The 15,307-nt window shown below is 40.1% G+C and overlaps 1 protein-coding gene across 1 annotated transcript; it reads right to left on the bottom strand.

Moving 5' to 3' along the window:
- Window positions 1–6,574: 6,574 nt before the first annotated feature.
- Window positions 6,575–14,502, bottom strand: LOC117804040 (protein quaking). The gene has a single exon (XM_034669426.1). It carries the CDS (start codon window positions 14,500–14,502, stop codon window positions 13,480–13,482), a length of 1,023 nt encoding a protein of 340 aa, XP_034525317.1. The 3' UTR covers window positions 6,575–13,479.
- Between the last annotated feature and the right edge of the window lie 805 nt (window positions 14,503–15,307).

The following is a 15,307-nucleotide window of genomic DNA, read 5'->3' as shown; positions in this document are numbered from 1 at the left end:
GCCCTCAGATGAGGGAGGGAACTCTGTCACGGGGTAGCGTGCCGGAGAGTGTAAAGATGGGTGGACTCTGGGATAAGCAAGAAGTAGGAACCTGCTAAGAGGCCCGGGCAGTAATCAGACATGAAGGGACGGAGTTCCGATCGGCACAACTGCCCATTCAGACGCTCTGCATCAACAGTCTGTGGGGACCCTGCGCATTTGGGGAAACGGACGATCCTCCCTGCTTGGATTTTCTACGTACCCGCTTCCCACCTCTCCGTTCAGCGGTTAGACAGCATCTGTGCGGTTCTAGAAGAGCGGAATTCCACAGAACACATTTTTTGGAAAACGTGCCCCTTTTGGTTTTCAGTTTGTATTTAGCAAATGCTGCCTGAAACGATAAAGAAACTAGACTGAGTCCTGTGAGAAAACCATGCCTTTAAATTCGGGTTGTTGCTGAAGTTCGATACCCCTCCGTCACCCACGTACGTGAACTTAGGGGTATCATTTCTGGGTGTCTGTTTCCTCATCTGTGTCTGTCTGTGTGGTCACCCAAGTTGTTTCTATTTCTAAGGGGCTTTGATCCATTTCTTTTGTCCTAGATCTTTTTACTTATGATTCTGGGGATAAGATGCTGGCCTCTCTCTCAGATGTGGCGACGTGGATAAACTGCTTTCTGTATCCTGCCTTTTCTACAGTAATTGACGTGAGTATGCACTCACATTGGCATGTATCAGAGGTAGTCCTGAAGCCTAGACTATGAGTGAGGAGCGCGGTCTAAGTTTTTCAGACGGAAGGGCCAGACCAGCCAGGCCACACAGCCTTGGCACTGTCTCTCTCCACCATCTATGGGCAGGTGGCTATATTCTAGAACCTGTTCATCCATCACCTCCTTCCCCCATGGCTTGATGCCTTTCCAGTACTTTGAGCCCATCAACTGCCTCCCACGCCAATTTCAAGGCCTAAGTCTCTCAACTGATTTTACAGTTCTCTAGGGACGGCTCTGGAAAGGAGACAGAGAATGGCTCGTATTCACTCAGCAAATGTTTGTTGAGCACTTAGGTTCCAATTGCAACTAAATGCGGAGATGTGAAACAGGAGAAAAGTACCGGGTGCTCCCCTCTTTCAGACCCCTCTAGACATATTTTCACCCACATCTGAGGCTGCTTTCAAAGAACAGAGCCGACCAAAGGACCCACAATCGTAAGAAAGAATAATCGTACTCTGAATGCATGCAGATTACCAAGATTAAATGCAAGGCTGCCCTTTTTAGATAAAATTCCTCTTCCCAATGACCACCGAAGTCTCTTTAATTTCAAAGTTACTAATAAGTTGTATCCCAGGGGAGTAAGAAAGAGTTCAGGGATTGGTAATGGAGTTAGCACGAGGGGCACAGACACCCTACCCTGGTAGACCTACCTCACACTAGAGCCTCGAGGACATGGAGTCAGGACCTAAGCTATCATGCTTGAGTCTGAGAAATGCCTTTCTTTTTTTTTTTATAATAATATTTTTTATTGTATTATTTTAGTCACCATACAGTACATCCCTAGTTTGAGAAATGCCTTTCTGAACAGAAGTCAAAGGTTGCTGAAGACAAATGGTGTCTCTCCCCAACACTGAACAATCAAAACAGTCACTTTTTGAAAGTATATTTGTTGGATAGTAATTCAGAGAGACAGGCTTGTATGAAATGGGGTTACTTCAAATATGGCTACACCAAGAAGCAAAACTTTCTATTAAAATATGATAGCCATCTTTACCATGAACAGACCCTTAGCTCCCTTCTTCACAAGAGAGAATCATAAATTTACTAGATGTTCTGCACAGAATTGGGGCTTTGAATGCTGTTGTTCTACAGGCTGGATAACTAACTTAACGACTTTTATATTGTTTCTCTTCCCCAGTCCTAGACTGTAAGCAATATTTGAAGCAAGAACTGCATTTTCATTCTTGTCTACCAGAGGCCAGATGTGATGTTTAGCACAATCATCCTAGCACATGAATATTTTCTGCATGAATAAATAGCTTAGCAATTTTGAAAGTTCTTCATTCACTCATATTTGGAATTTGAATAAATCAGCACGAGTTCCAAATTGGATTTGTCTAATGAAACAATGTTACTGATGGTTCCGTCTTGAAATTCTTATACATATATTTTTATCTACCTCCTTAATCATCATCCTTCTATTACGTTCTGAATGGAAAATGGCACAGCTACTTCCGAAGACAGTTTGGCAATTTCCTACAAAAGTAAACATACTCTTAACATATGATCCGGAAGTCGTGGTCTTTGGTGTTTACCCAAAGGAAGGGAAAACTTCCGTCCACACAAAGACCCGCACATAGATGTCGATAACAGTTGTATTCATGACTGCCCAAACATGAGAGCAACCAAGATGTCCTTCAGTAGGTTAACGGATACACTGTGGTTACATTCAGACAGCAGAATATTATTTAGCACTAAAATGAAATGAGACATCATGACATCAAATCATGAAAAGACGTGGAGAAAACTTAAATGCATATCACTCAGTGACAGAAGCCGGTATAAGAAGGCTAGATAGTGTAGGATTCCAACTACAAGACATTCTGGTAAAGGAACAACTATAGAGACATTAAAAAAATGAGTGGTTGCTAGAGGTTGGGGGAAGGATGGATAGGAGGAGCACAGAGGGGCTTTAGGGCAGCAAAAGGACTCTGTATGCTACCGTAATGATATAACCATGTCATGATCATTTGTCCAAACTCACAGACCGTACAACAACCGTAATGCCAACTAGGGACGTCATCGGGTGATTATGACGCGTCTGTGTAGCTTCCCTGGTTGTAACAATGTCTCACTCCGGTGCAAGATGTTGACCGTGGGAAAAGCTGTAAGTGCGTGGACATAGGAGGATATGGGAAATCTTTGCACCGTCTGCTCAATTTTCCCGTGAAGCTAACACTGCTCTAAGAAATAAAGTGTGTTAAAAACAAAACAAAAACACTTTGCCAGAATCACCATTGTATTAAATTAATAAAATAAAGCAACCTTTATTTATTCGTAACATTTTCTATGATAAAAGGAAACATAGAAGAAGGACCCTGGTCAAGCAGCCTCAATTAAAAATATTAACTTATCTCTGTAAAGACACATACTCCAAATTAACTTGCTGTGTTATAATGTAAGTGTGGAATTGAAATCTTTATTCTAACAATGAATGCAGTTTTATATTCCTTTTGACAAAGCACATAAAATCCTAAGGAACAGGTTAGGTTTCCAATTTGGTTTGCAACACACCAAGCTTTTGACACTTGGTTGCTTTTGGCAACATAAGCCCATGGTGCGACTGGGGAAAGCAAGCTTACCTGCTCTAAAACCTACATTAAAAAATTAACGCACAGCGTACACATTAAACACTTATCTCCATGGTGTTTCATTCGTGGCCTTTCACAAATATTTTACCTTTAAATTTCTTAGAGCTGTTTTGTTTGATGAGCATTTAACTTAAGGGTGGCAGTAAAACATATATACATTTTGTTTCTAAAAATTCCATGTACAGCGGGGCCCCTGGGCAGCTCAGTCGGTGAAGCGTCTGCCTTCGGTGGGCTCAGGTCCGGATCCCAGGGCCCTGGGATGGAGCCCTGTGTCGGGGTCCCTGCTCAGTGGGAGGGAGCCTGCTTCTCCCTCCCTCTGCCCCTCCCCACTGCTTGTGCTCTCCCTTGTGCTCTCTTTCAAATAAATAAAATCTTTAAAAAATAAAAATTCCTTGTACAATGAAAGATGTCTTCGATTAAAATTCCCTATAATGCTGTCTACCCAGACCACATATTTAAGACTTATCAGTAATTAAAATAACAACAGCAAAATCTCCCAAACACGTCACCAGGGGAGTGTTTTTGAAAGGATATTGATACTCAGTGTGTATGGGTCTCTCTTGGTTTCTGACTCTAACGCGTTAATCTGTGTTATTACATGGCTTTACCATCTTTGGATAACAACATTTATGCACAAGGTTGGTTTTAATGCATTTCAATATAGAGAGATATGGTTACTTTTGTTAACTTTTTGTCACTGATTTTATTGAATCATACACTGATTGTAGCGAACACCATGCGTCCGACCCAGCTAAGCACGCAGAGAGCTGACTGCAGGGCTGATAGTCACCCACAGGACAAAACAGAGGGCAAGACAGACATGATGCCTGATGGGGTACTTTCTAGTGTCTTTGAGCTAATAGTTGATTTTTACGACCATTGCTATACGATTTGGTACCACAACAAACTCCTCTCATGTACAGCCCACCAACGGTGCCCTAGCATTTCTGTATTTTAATGCCATTACCACAGTTCCACTAAGAGTTTCTATACAAGACATTCTCACAGGGAAAACAGGCGGTGATGCAAACCTTAAAGGAGAAACAAGAGGGCCTAGGGTGCATAAAAATCGGTGGGCATTCCTACCACCTGCTGAGGGCTCCTTGTGACACTATTACCCACCTCTCAAGAGAGCAAGGAGCTCCGAGGGTGGGACACACCTCACAGCAGAGTTAGGGTATGGCTTTTGGGTCTGGTAAGATGACAAACGAAACAACACTTATGAAATGGGAGTTGGTGTGGGACCAACTCCATTTTTCACGTTTGTAAATTATTTAAATTTATGTGTTTTTTTCCTTTGTTAGCTCTGTTCGATTCGGTCTTGAAAGTACAGTCCTTGAAGCGAGGGGATCCAGAGGTCAGGGAAGAAGGAGCTTCCCAGCAGTCCCCGTAAAAACGCACACGCTCGCTGGCTACAGTTCACTGAGCACGTGCTGGGATGCGGAGTTCTACAGATAAAAATATTACACGTGGATTCCAGTAATTAAAACAAGTTGTGCCTCCTGGCGATCACTTCTCCCTAGTTTCAGTTCAGATACTATGTATGCCATGTGACTCAACTTTTCTGTGCTTGGAAGTGTCTAGAATGGAGCCAAGGATGGAGACGGAGAATCCTCAGTAGACTATAACAAGCAGTTTGGAAAAATGTGGGTTAACGGCTCTTTGAAGGAGTCAAGATATATATAAAAGGGCTTTTTGGTATTTATTAGTTTAATGGTATACAGGCAATTGCTGGAGTCCACAACAGTGATTTTTCTTGAATAGTACAAAATCTTTGTCAAATACATAGAATTCAATGAAAATGCAGTGGCCTTTGTAATACCGAAAACTTAAACTACTTTTTTCCTTTTGTGTGTCCCCTTGCCAGGCTGCTTTTATTATGTGCCCCGAGAGCAATGGGAGGTATCTAATTCGTTTTAGAACCGACACTGATAATTTAGTGATGACAGACTACTTCCAGATGCGAAATCAGACTTTCCCAGTTTTTTTCCTTCGACATAAAAACCAACTTTACTGTTAACAGCACCCCCCCCCCAAATTGATGCTTGAACAGTGGTTTAGGGCGGGGCGTTTGTATGTTCGATTTGGGAGTCTGGTTTTCTTCCGACATTCCAATTCAGACCTCAGAGTCTGAGGTAGGTGTGTTCATATGCACTCCACCCACCAACTTCAAGTTTTAAGTCTTCCCACCACCTAGAAATCTTAAGTTTAAGCCTTGAACGATTTTTCATTTTTTTACCTCACTGAGCAAACAATGGGCAAAAGCATCACTTATTAACATAAATCACTTAATTAGAATGTATTCAAGGCAAACTTCCATTTACACCACTAATCTGTTTCACTTTTATAAGATGAAATTTCAAACACTGTGATTGTAAGAGCAGCTTTCAAAATTCAGGTTTTAAGCATAACCACGTTATTTTATTCATTCCCAACCTTGATAGAAGTTCTAAGTAAATGAGTGATCATGAAATTTTTAGTTATCAACTCCCGAACAGTTCTGCAAGAAAATACTTGTGGATTCATCTGCAAATATTTTCTTCTCTATTTGATCTTAACCATTCTTTCCTATGACTTTCCTTAGTATCCAGTTAAGTAATATCCAGTTACGTAACGGAGAATACATTAAAAAATAAAAACAAACAAAAACATTAGAGTTACATTTTCACCCAAATTTTGAGATGCTCTCTGGAACTGTTGTATAGCCCGTACATACAAATAAGCACTTTTACGATGGTGTGTACTCTATGTATTTCACAAAATAGCACGACTGGAAAAACTTAATTTTAATACACATTTTCTGGAAAAGTGTAATCACAAATTATCACCACTATCCTCTTTTAGCCAAGACCACAGAGAGTTACTATAAAGAGGTAGCTGATAATTTTAAAAAATTACATTAGGAAGGAAACCCAAATGTCATCTACCCCCTTCACTCACTTAACAGAAATTCCTAATTAAATATTAATATAACGTGAATGATAGGCTAATCATTTTTTATTAATTTAGAAACATACTCATCTGACTTTTCCAGGAGGAAAAACATTAAAACCTGCTTTACAAATTATACCTTTTGAGAAGTTACTTTGAGGCTTGAAGTCAGAATTATTTTCTGGATCTGGAAAGGAAAGCTCAGATACCTACAGGAACCAGGGAGTTGAGGGTAAAATTAAAGCAAGATAGGATTAAGAAAATCAAGAGTTAGTTGTGAAACCAAGGGCAGTAAGGAGTGATTGTGTGTGTGTGTGTGTGTGTGGTGCGCGCGTAAGGGGGGGTGATGACAAACTGGGGAGTGCGTGGTTTTAAGGGAGTATCAAAATTACTTTCAACTTGATGGCTACCACGTGACAATGCAGCCTTCAGCATTCTAGGCATTTTGAAGTGTGGACCTTGTGAAAACTTTTTTTTGAAGTCTAATCTTTAGACTTTAAATGATGGAAGGCAATTACAACAGCAACACTGCACAGGCCAGCTCAAACCCCAGCTGTGGGCTGCTGGAACACAGTCGTTCTCCGGATCGTACCTCTGCCAACTACTTTGAGAAGTGTGTGTGACAAATACTGCCAAAGACAAAGAGGATTCGTGGGATCAGAAAGAAGAAGTTCGGAGATCATATGGACAAGTAAGAACTGGGAAAGTGCAGGTACAGGGGAGTCATAAAACTTGGATGTCAAGATAAAATCTTCAAAGAACAGGATTCAAGCTACCAGAAGCAATCTTTTTATCAATTCTTCTGCTTTGTTCAAGAAACTGACACTAGTCCTTTTCACATAGCTGACAAGACCGAGCTTTGGCAGCATTCCTTTCTTCTTTCTTATGTGTAAAGACTATAAATTGTACCTATTTCTCAATTAGAGATGAGAACTATTTTGTATGTACACCCAGCTGAGGAATACTGTAAAAGTCTGTTTATTGATTTCCTTTTCTTCATCACCGAAATCAAGGCAAATACTATGGTCACCTTCCAGTGAAGTGACAGAGCTCCATAATGTCAGATTATCTTTTAAGTAGTGTTAAAAGCATCAGAAACTAAAAACGGAAATGTGCAGTCTGTATTGTGACGTTTCCAGGTGGGGGAGGGGTGTAAGCAGCACTGTGGGCCGCAGGTGGCTGGAGAGGATGAAGCACATGCACTTTTTCCAGTTGGTTTTATTGCACTTCATGTACAGTCATACGTGGTTCTCCATTCACACGTGGTTTGAAACCTATGCAAACTTTTCTCTATATATACAATTTCCACAAGTTCTAAATGTCTTACACACACCACTACAGTATAAACCATAAAAGATGTATTTGGTAATCAAAACTTCTCAATAATACCATTTAAAATATATATATATAGTTTTTTACCCTGGGAGCTCAGCTTTTTCCACAGGTGATGTCTTTTGCCAAGAAGGGACAGCAAAATCTAAGCGATGTGAACTCAACATTGTGTTGCTGTTTGCTGCACCTGCCATCCACTTCTACTCTGAATTAATTTTTCCTCCTTCTCTCCCACCCCTGGCAATTAGTGCAGCAGAAACACAGACAGGAGAGCACTACGCTTAGGTGAACCAGTTTGATTCAGCATTGAGTACCAGGTTGCACAGAATTTTAAGTCTCTTTATAACAAAGGCATTTCAAATTAATTTTTCATGAAAGAAACCACAGACAAAATTACATGTGTGTACCATATGAATATTTCTAAAAGTGTTGCCTATAAAATGTAGTATTTTTTCTATTTTAGATAAAGGTATTAAGGGATTGTGACAATGTTAAAAAACTACCTTGGGCACTTCTTAGAAAGTTCGTGAGTCAAAAAAGTTTTCTGAGTCATTTTCGCTATTATAATTTAGCATTACATTTCATTCTACTAAAAATCACTTGCTAGAAATCCTGAAATAGCTAATTGTTACCAAAGAAAAACACATTTTATCCCAAACAAGCAAACGAAAAACAAAAAACTGGAGAAACCGTGAACTGTCATATAGGATATATAAAAGTGTTAGGCTTCACTGGTAAAGACGACTCTTGATTTGGTAATGAGCAATTTCATTTAAACCTATTATCTGCTTTCAATGCACTAGAAAATTTAGATCCTATTTACCTAGTATTTTTAATTTTTTTTAGAAGAAAATCTTAACCACTTCTTTTGTGTATGAACGTATACATCTTGCCTTTGTGAACAGGGTGCTTCAACAGCTCAGGGGGGACTACTGTGTGTGGGCAAGCGGCTGCACTAGGGTGTGTGTCCTCTTTCATGCTACGTTCTTCCTGACATTTTGCCCAAGAAAAACATGCTTAACTACTAAGTACATTAATTTTACCAACTTCTCAACTGGAAGCTTAACTTTCAATTGTTCTGTCAAATGATAGTATAAAGCAACAGACTACATTTTATCATTCTAAGAATTTGGTAGTTTCATTTTTAATACTATTACAACTTGTATTAAAATAGGATTTGTACTGTTCTTTGCACTTTTTAAAAAGTCTTTTACAACTTTTCCAACATAAAAGGTGACAATATGACGTACTTATACATGAAGTACCATTAACTGAAAATGAGATGAGACTATATTCATAGGCTTCAGAGAAAGTGCAGTGAGTTGCATAGAAATTCATCAATTTAAGTGACACGGTACCATGATGACTTATAGATTAGCAGCTTGACAGATCTTCAAATTTTTACAAAATAATATATGAACTGTACGGCAATGAGAACATTTACAGATAGAATATTAAAGCTCTACCTGACAATAATATATGACCCCCCATCAAAGAAACATTTGTTTGATTCAAACAACTATCTCTATGATGATTAAATTAGCTGTTATCACTATTCTATGTAATTCATTTATGTAGATATACTATGGGAATTATAAATATGGGAGTACTTTGACAGTCTGATTGGTTAATGGCATATCGGTATAGTTAACGTCTTTTATAACATGTAACTCATTCAGCCCCAAGTTTTAGACCTTTAAAATAAATAGTGTAATTTACAAAAATAAGCCAACATTTACAAACATAAAAATTCATCCTGAGAACTTACTACCCAGGAGAACTGTTTTACAGAAAAGGAAATTACCAATATCTGTGAAATAAAAATGTACGTCAAGTTAAATTAAAAAATTCATGTGTGGAGGTCAATTTACCTAAGTTGCAGCCAAGAAAAGCATGAAGATACTTAATCTTAAATTGACTTGCATGCAAGAAAGAATGAGATATAATTTCTCAAATGCCACTGTCATTCTCCCTTAAACTTCTTGTATTAATGGAGTATTCTGGCTGTATTTTGGAAGAGGGTGAGAGAGAAAGACCACCACAGGAAAACTCAAGGATGCTATTGCATCTCTCACTAGGGGGTTACACGAGGAGAGAGGCGGGGTGTATTGTCATTGTTAATGGCTTACTTTGGACTGTCCTGAGAAACAGGGCCACTCCACCTTTGGCTTTACCTGGTTGAGCCCCCCACCCCACCCCAAAAGGAAGCATGGCTAAAACAGTTCAACACTTTATACAGGAAAAATGTCCAATTAAAACACAAATGTGAATAAAGGCAAAGCCTCATCAGATTCTTTGCTTTATAGTATGACCATAAAATTACCTACTTAATAGAAATTAAAAGAAATGGTTCAACAAAGAATCAAACTGGTTTTTGGGGTATATCATCACAACAAATGAATCTCTTTACTCTTTACACTGAGCTGACAGTGATTATTTTGGAGAAGGAAAAATAAGAAAGTGTGGAATTAGTAATGCAAGAGGCTGAAAGGCAAGTGGCAAGACTAGAAGAAAGCCTCAAACCAATGCTACTTTGTTCCCATCTCTACTGGCACCTACCCCCCAAGGTAAAAAGGCCACAATAACCAAAGCCATTTTAACAGTAGTGTGCGCAATTGTCAGCTGACAAACAACATAAAAACAAGTCACGCTATGTTATCTGTGGTCACGTTCTTCAGGGTTAGTCCAGTAACTCAAGACTTTACATTCTTTTGTCTTTATTTATTTTAATTAAACACGAAAAGGTTAATAAACAGACATAGTCCAGAGTTAGTAGGTTGGTATTATAACATTTATTAAAATAATGCTATGGGTTAATAGAAACAGCAAAGAACCAAAGAATTAAAATGCAAGCTATGTAAAATCCCAACTAAAACCCAAAGTGTCTAATGTATTCATTCATTAGCTAACTAAAAGCCCAAGAAAGACAAGACGCCCAATATAATAAAGTACTGCAAAACAATTGGCAATTTTCAGTTATCAAAATTGTGGATTCTGCATTTTGTATCCTTTTCTCAATCAAGAAAAAAATTCTTTTTGAATGTTATATAACATACATATAAAACAAGATAGAAAAATACATTATAAACTTGTAACAATGGCTGTAAATACATTATCTTACATGTTTCTCATAGGCAATAGGTTGGTTATGATACATACATAGCATGAAACTACTAAGATAATAAAGAATTGACAAAAATACATGTCAGCTGTACGGTAACATACAAGCGACACTCCCATCTACCCACGCTAAAAAATTACATAATACTGTCAGAAAAGAAGTCTTAAAAACTACATATTTTAATAAGAAATAAATTCAATAAAGAATGATAATACTGAGAACCAAGGCATTCAGAGATTTCAAAAGTCATGCTTTTTTCAGTTGATCCAAAATTTTATCAACTAAGTTTTCAAAAGTTTGTTCAGAGCCAACATTACTCATAAATGTCACACATTTATTTCATACATTTACTTTTTTCCCCATAAAAGACCTTTGATAAACATCTAAAATGTCCAGGTATAACGTAGTTGAGATGAAACTGGATCAAATACTGGTATTGTTTTTAAACTACTATCACCTCAAGTGTTCGAGTGTCGCAAATTTATTCAACCAACCAAACAAAATAAAAATCAAAATGGCACAGCATATATTGTAAATAAATCAAAACAACTGTATGTGTAACAGAAAGACAAAGCAGTGGCACATTAAACCAACGCTAGCTGAATACAAAACAATGAATGTCTATTGCATAGTAAATAAACTGAAAACGGTTTCCAAGTGAGACAAGATGATGGAGGAGGTCACCACGAAGGTGCTTACTGAGCTTACTGCTGACCTGTGACCGTGAAGCTGTGAAGGTGTGCAAGAGGGAACGAGCTGATGAGCGGGGGCTCCGCTGCCACTTGGTATTTGCCACATCCGGTACTGAGCAGTTAAGGATTATTTAACTTGAGTGTTTAGATGTAGTCGGCTCTGTGCACAAATTGCTTCAACTACAAACCTAACTGAATTTCATGAGAAACTGGAAGCTTAAACTCACATGTAGTTGAGCATTTATATGCACAATGATGCCAGTTTTTATTTTTTTAAGTTTAAAAAAAAAAAAAAAAAAGGTGTGCGTCAGGGGGTGGGGGGCCTCTTAGGTTACTAAAACCACCAAAGATACAGACTACCCAAGTGATCTGGTATGGTAGAAACAAGTCTGATTAAATTTGGGCCATTAAAATATACTGTTGTCCAGAATGAAAATCACAAAGATTCATTTTTGTGAAAAAGTTCACTAAGAATACTATTATCTCCAATTTAATAAGAAAAAATCCAACACACACCCCTCCCCCTTCTCTGAATAAAATAAAGTTCTACTTTTGTCTGTAAACTGATGTTCAGATCACACATAATTTTTATCTCAGAACCTTATGGGCTGCGGTTAAATATCACAATAACCAAAAGCACTCGATTACGATTTTAAAAGAATGATGTTTTAAAACTTACTTGTCAGACATTAGAAAAGTTATCAAATTTTTTCACAGTATCAGATTTGGCAAATTTCTATCAAGGTAACGTGGCAAAAATCATATAATTCAAACCATCAACTCATTTGTCTCCCCTCAAATCTTCTTTCACATACTGGGCGGGCGACTGAGTAACATGCATTAACTTGTATTCTGAGGGAGGAGCTGATCTTACAAGACACTTGACTAAATGACCATGAAGGAAAATAAGGCACTTTCTTTTCTTTAGACTTATTCCAATACTTAAAAAATAAAAAAGAAAGACAAAAAGGCTCTTTTGGTCTTTTGTTTCTTGACAACCACCAGAAAAAATCATTTAATGAAATAAAGGGTTTCTTTGTTCTTTTTCTTTTTTTTTTTATAACACTTGAAAGTATAAAATGCTACATTTCCAAAAATATATATATTTTTTTCTGCACCAGCACCCTTGTATAGTAAAAGTATCTACTTTTTGTTCATTTGTTTCAATGCACTACACTTTATCTACAATTTCATTACATGTATACAGCAAATAGGCAAGCATGGCTTTTACATCCTTAATGATTTTTTTTCTATACAGGGAGGTTTAAAAAAAATATTTGAACAGTTTGCCCAGTAATGTGACACATAATGCATGTACCTTGTTCTCGTATATTTTTTAAAGGAGGTTGTAAAATAAAGGTTCAGTAATTTTAACTCAGATATTTATCTTTTTAAAAATAGTGTTGCAGTTTTGCTCTTTGCATTACTTCTCAAAATTCCTTAAGTTTTTTCTGTCATGGCACACTTCTAATACTTCAAATTCTGGCAGGCAATATAAAAAAGGCTGCAACTTCTGCCCTTTGAGGGCACTGTAGTGACTAAACAGCATATCAAATTTTGAATACTTTTTGAAATCACTTCACCAATGACATCCCTGACCAAAGGTTCATGCATGATGCATCATCACACAGTACATTCAGAGAGCTGTGACTCGCTATGAGAAGAAGGTTCCTAGAAGTCTCTCACAGTAACTGCCTCTGTCACTGAGTAGTTAAGGGCCATCTGTCTCCCCTTCTGAAGTGAGGCCTTCTTACCGTTCGCTTAGGGTAGGACATGAAAAGATGATCAGTGCTGTGGGATGAATTGGGCCTTATTGCTTTACTACTATTCAGTGCAGGTTCTAGAACCACTTTCACCCAAACAGAAAGAAAAACCAAAAGCTGAGTTGGAGGACAACAATTTCTTTGTCTTTTTGTTTGGTTAGATGGTAAGACGAACGGACAAGTGCCTCAGCTCGCTGCACTGACGACAGGCAAGCAAAGGCGATTACCAGTTAACTGATCAGCAGGCAGGCATGGTCAGGTCATCATTGGGTGAAGAGTTCAGAGGTCAGAAGGTCATAGGTTAGTTGCCGGTGGCGGCTCTGTCTGCGGTCACAATCCTTTGGTAAGGATGGACACGCATATCGTGCCTTCGAACTTTAGTAGCCACCGCACCTAATACCCCACTGGGTTCAATAGGATACTCAAGAATTGATGTAGCAGGTGCCAGTGTGTAGGGATATTCATAAGGTGTGTAAATTAAACCAGCTTCAGGTCCTGGGGGAACTATTGCAGCAGTTGGGTGAGGAGTTCCATTTGGCATGACAGCGGTCTGTATTTGTCTGATCAAAGGCATTATGGTAGGGCCAGCTGGCGTAGGGGTACGCAGGGCAGCTGGTGGGAGAACAGGCGCAGGCCCTGTGATAATCCTTGGAGCCTGGGCTGTTGCTGCAAGAGAAAAGGCAAGGGCTGGTGATTTGATATTGGCGTCTCGGTAGGTACCATTCAGAATTGCAAGTTCCATTAACTGCATCTTTTTAAGGCTATCTTCTCCCTCTGCTGCAGGTACCAGTAATTTTTTTACTTCCTCCACAGCCCTCTTCAATTTGATTTCTGCTCTATTTTGAGCATCTTCCACAGTGATTAATACATGCAAATCTTCATTCAGATGTTCCCAATTGGGCTTGCCTCTGTTTTGTTCTTCCTTCTTCTTGTCTCTCATGGACCCTTTGCCTCGGACCATTATCTTACATCCTGTTTCAGCTTCAAGTTGTTTAGCTGTTAGCCCTCTAGGCCCAAGAATTCTTCCAACAAAATTGAAATCTGGAAATTCTTTTACAGGCACATATAGTTTTTCTTGTAGCTGTACAATAGGTCCCACAGCATCAGGTAACTCTGCACTTCTCTTCTCCGTACTACCATTTAATGTGTCATTATACATGTCTTTCCGTACTCTGCTAATTTCTTCGTCCAGCAGCCTCTCGAGGTGGTTGAATATCCCGCAGAAGTTAGGGAGGCTGCTCATGAGCTTCTTGTCGTTCATCAGCTGCATCAGGTAATCGGGGCTCGGCTTGGGCTTCTCCTTCGTTTCCATTTCCCCAACCATATTCCAAACACAGAGCGAGCGAGCGCCCGCACCAGCACTCGTCCAACCACCGCACTGGGTGCACGCCAGGCGGGGAAGAAACAGGGTGTGTTATGTGGGCTGAGGGGGGGAGAGGCCTCTTCCCCCCCTTAGGAAAACAAGAAAGCGGGAAAAGAGGGTCTCGTCAACGAAGAAGCCACCAGCACCCCGCGGCGGGTCTCGGAGGAAAATAAAAGGGGAGAACTCGATGACCGCCACCCCAAACACTCCTCAGCCGCCGCCACCACGGAGGGTTGCGCCCTAGTCTTCTTCCACCACCCCGAGTGTACAGTGATCCTCCTCCACCGCCGCTTCCTGTCGCCGCTCCCACTGGATGCCTTTCTCCAAAGCGGCGCAGTCTTCGGTAGTTCCCCCTCCTCTCCCTCGCCGCACACGCAGACGTTGGTCGCGGCTCCCTTTTCTCGGCGCTGCTGTACCCTGGTCTGTCTCCGCGGCGGGGAGGGAGGCGAGGAGGCAGGCAAAGGGGCGGCAGACTTCGCCGTTTCCCGAGGAGTCCCCGCTGCTGCTGCTGCTGCCGCCGCGTATTGTAAGGCTGCTCCCGGCCACCGGCGGTGCTTCCGTTGTTGTTGTTCCCACCGCTGCTGCTGCTGGTGGCAGTTCCGCCTCGTCTCCCGCGCCGCCTCGCCTCCCTCCCCTCCCGCTTCTGCCGTTTGCTTGAGGCTGACGACTCTCAGCCCCGCCGCTGCCGCGTATTGTAAGGCTGTTCCCGGCCACCGGCGGTGCTTCCGTTGTTGTTGTTCCCGCCGCCGCTGCTGCTGCTGCTGCT

Source organism: Ailuropoda melanoleuca, chromosome 10, assembly GCF_002007445.2.
Source record: "Ailuropoda melanoleuca isolate Jingjing chromosome 10, ASM200744v2, whole genome shotgun sequence".
Classification (NCBI taxonomy): domain Eukaryota; kingdom Metazoa; phylum Chordata; class Mammalia; order Carnivora; family Ursidae; genus Ailuropoda; species Ailuropoda melanoleuca.
Note: the sequence above shows the minus strand (reverse complement) of the source record. Positions and strands in the feature narration are given on the sequence as shown.

What these genes read in the sequence shown, in the direction of transcription:
- LOC117804040 (XM_034669426.1), bottom strand. Translation starts at nt 14,502, where the DNA reads ATGGTTGGGGAAATGGAAACGAAGGAGAAGCCCAAGCCGAGCCCCGAT.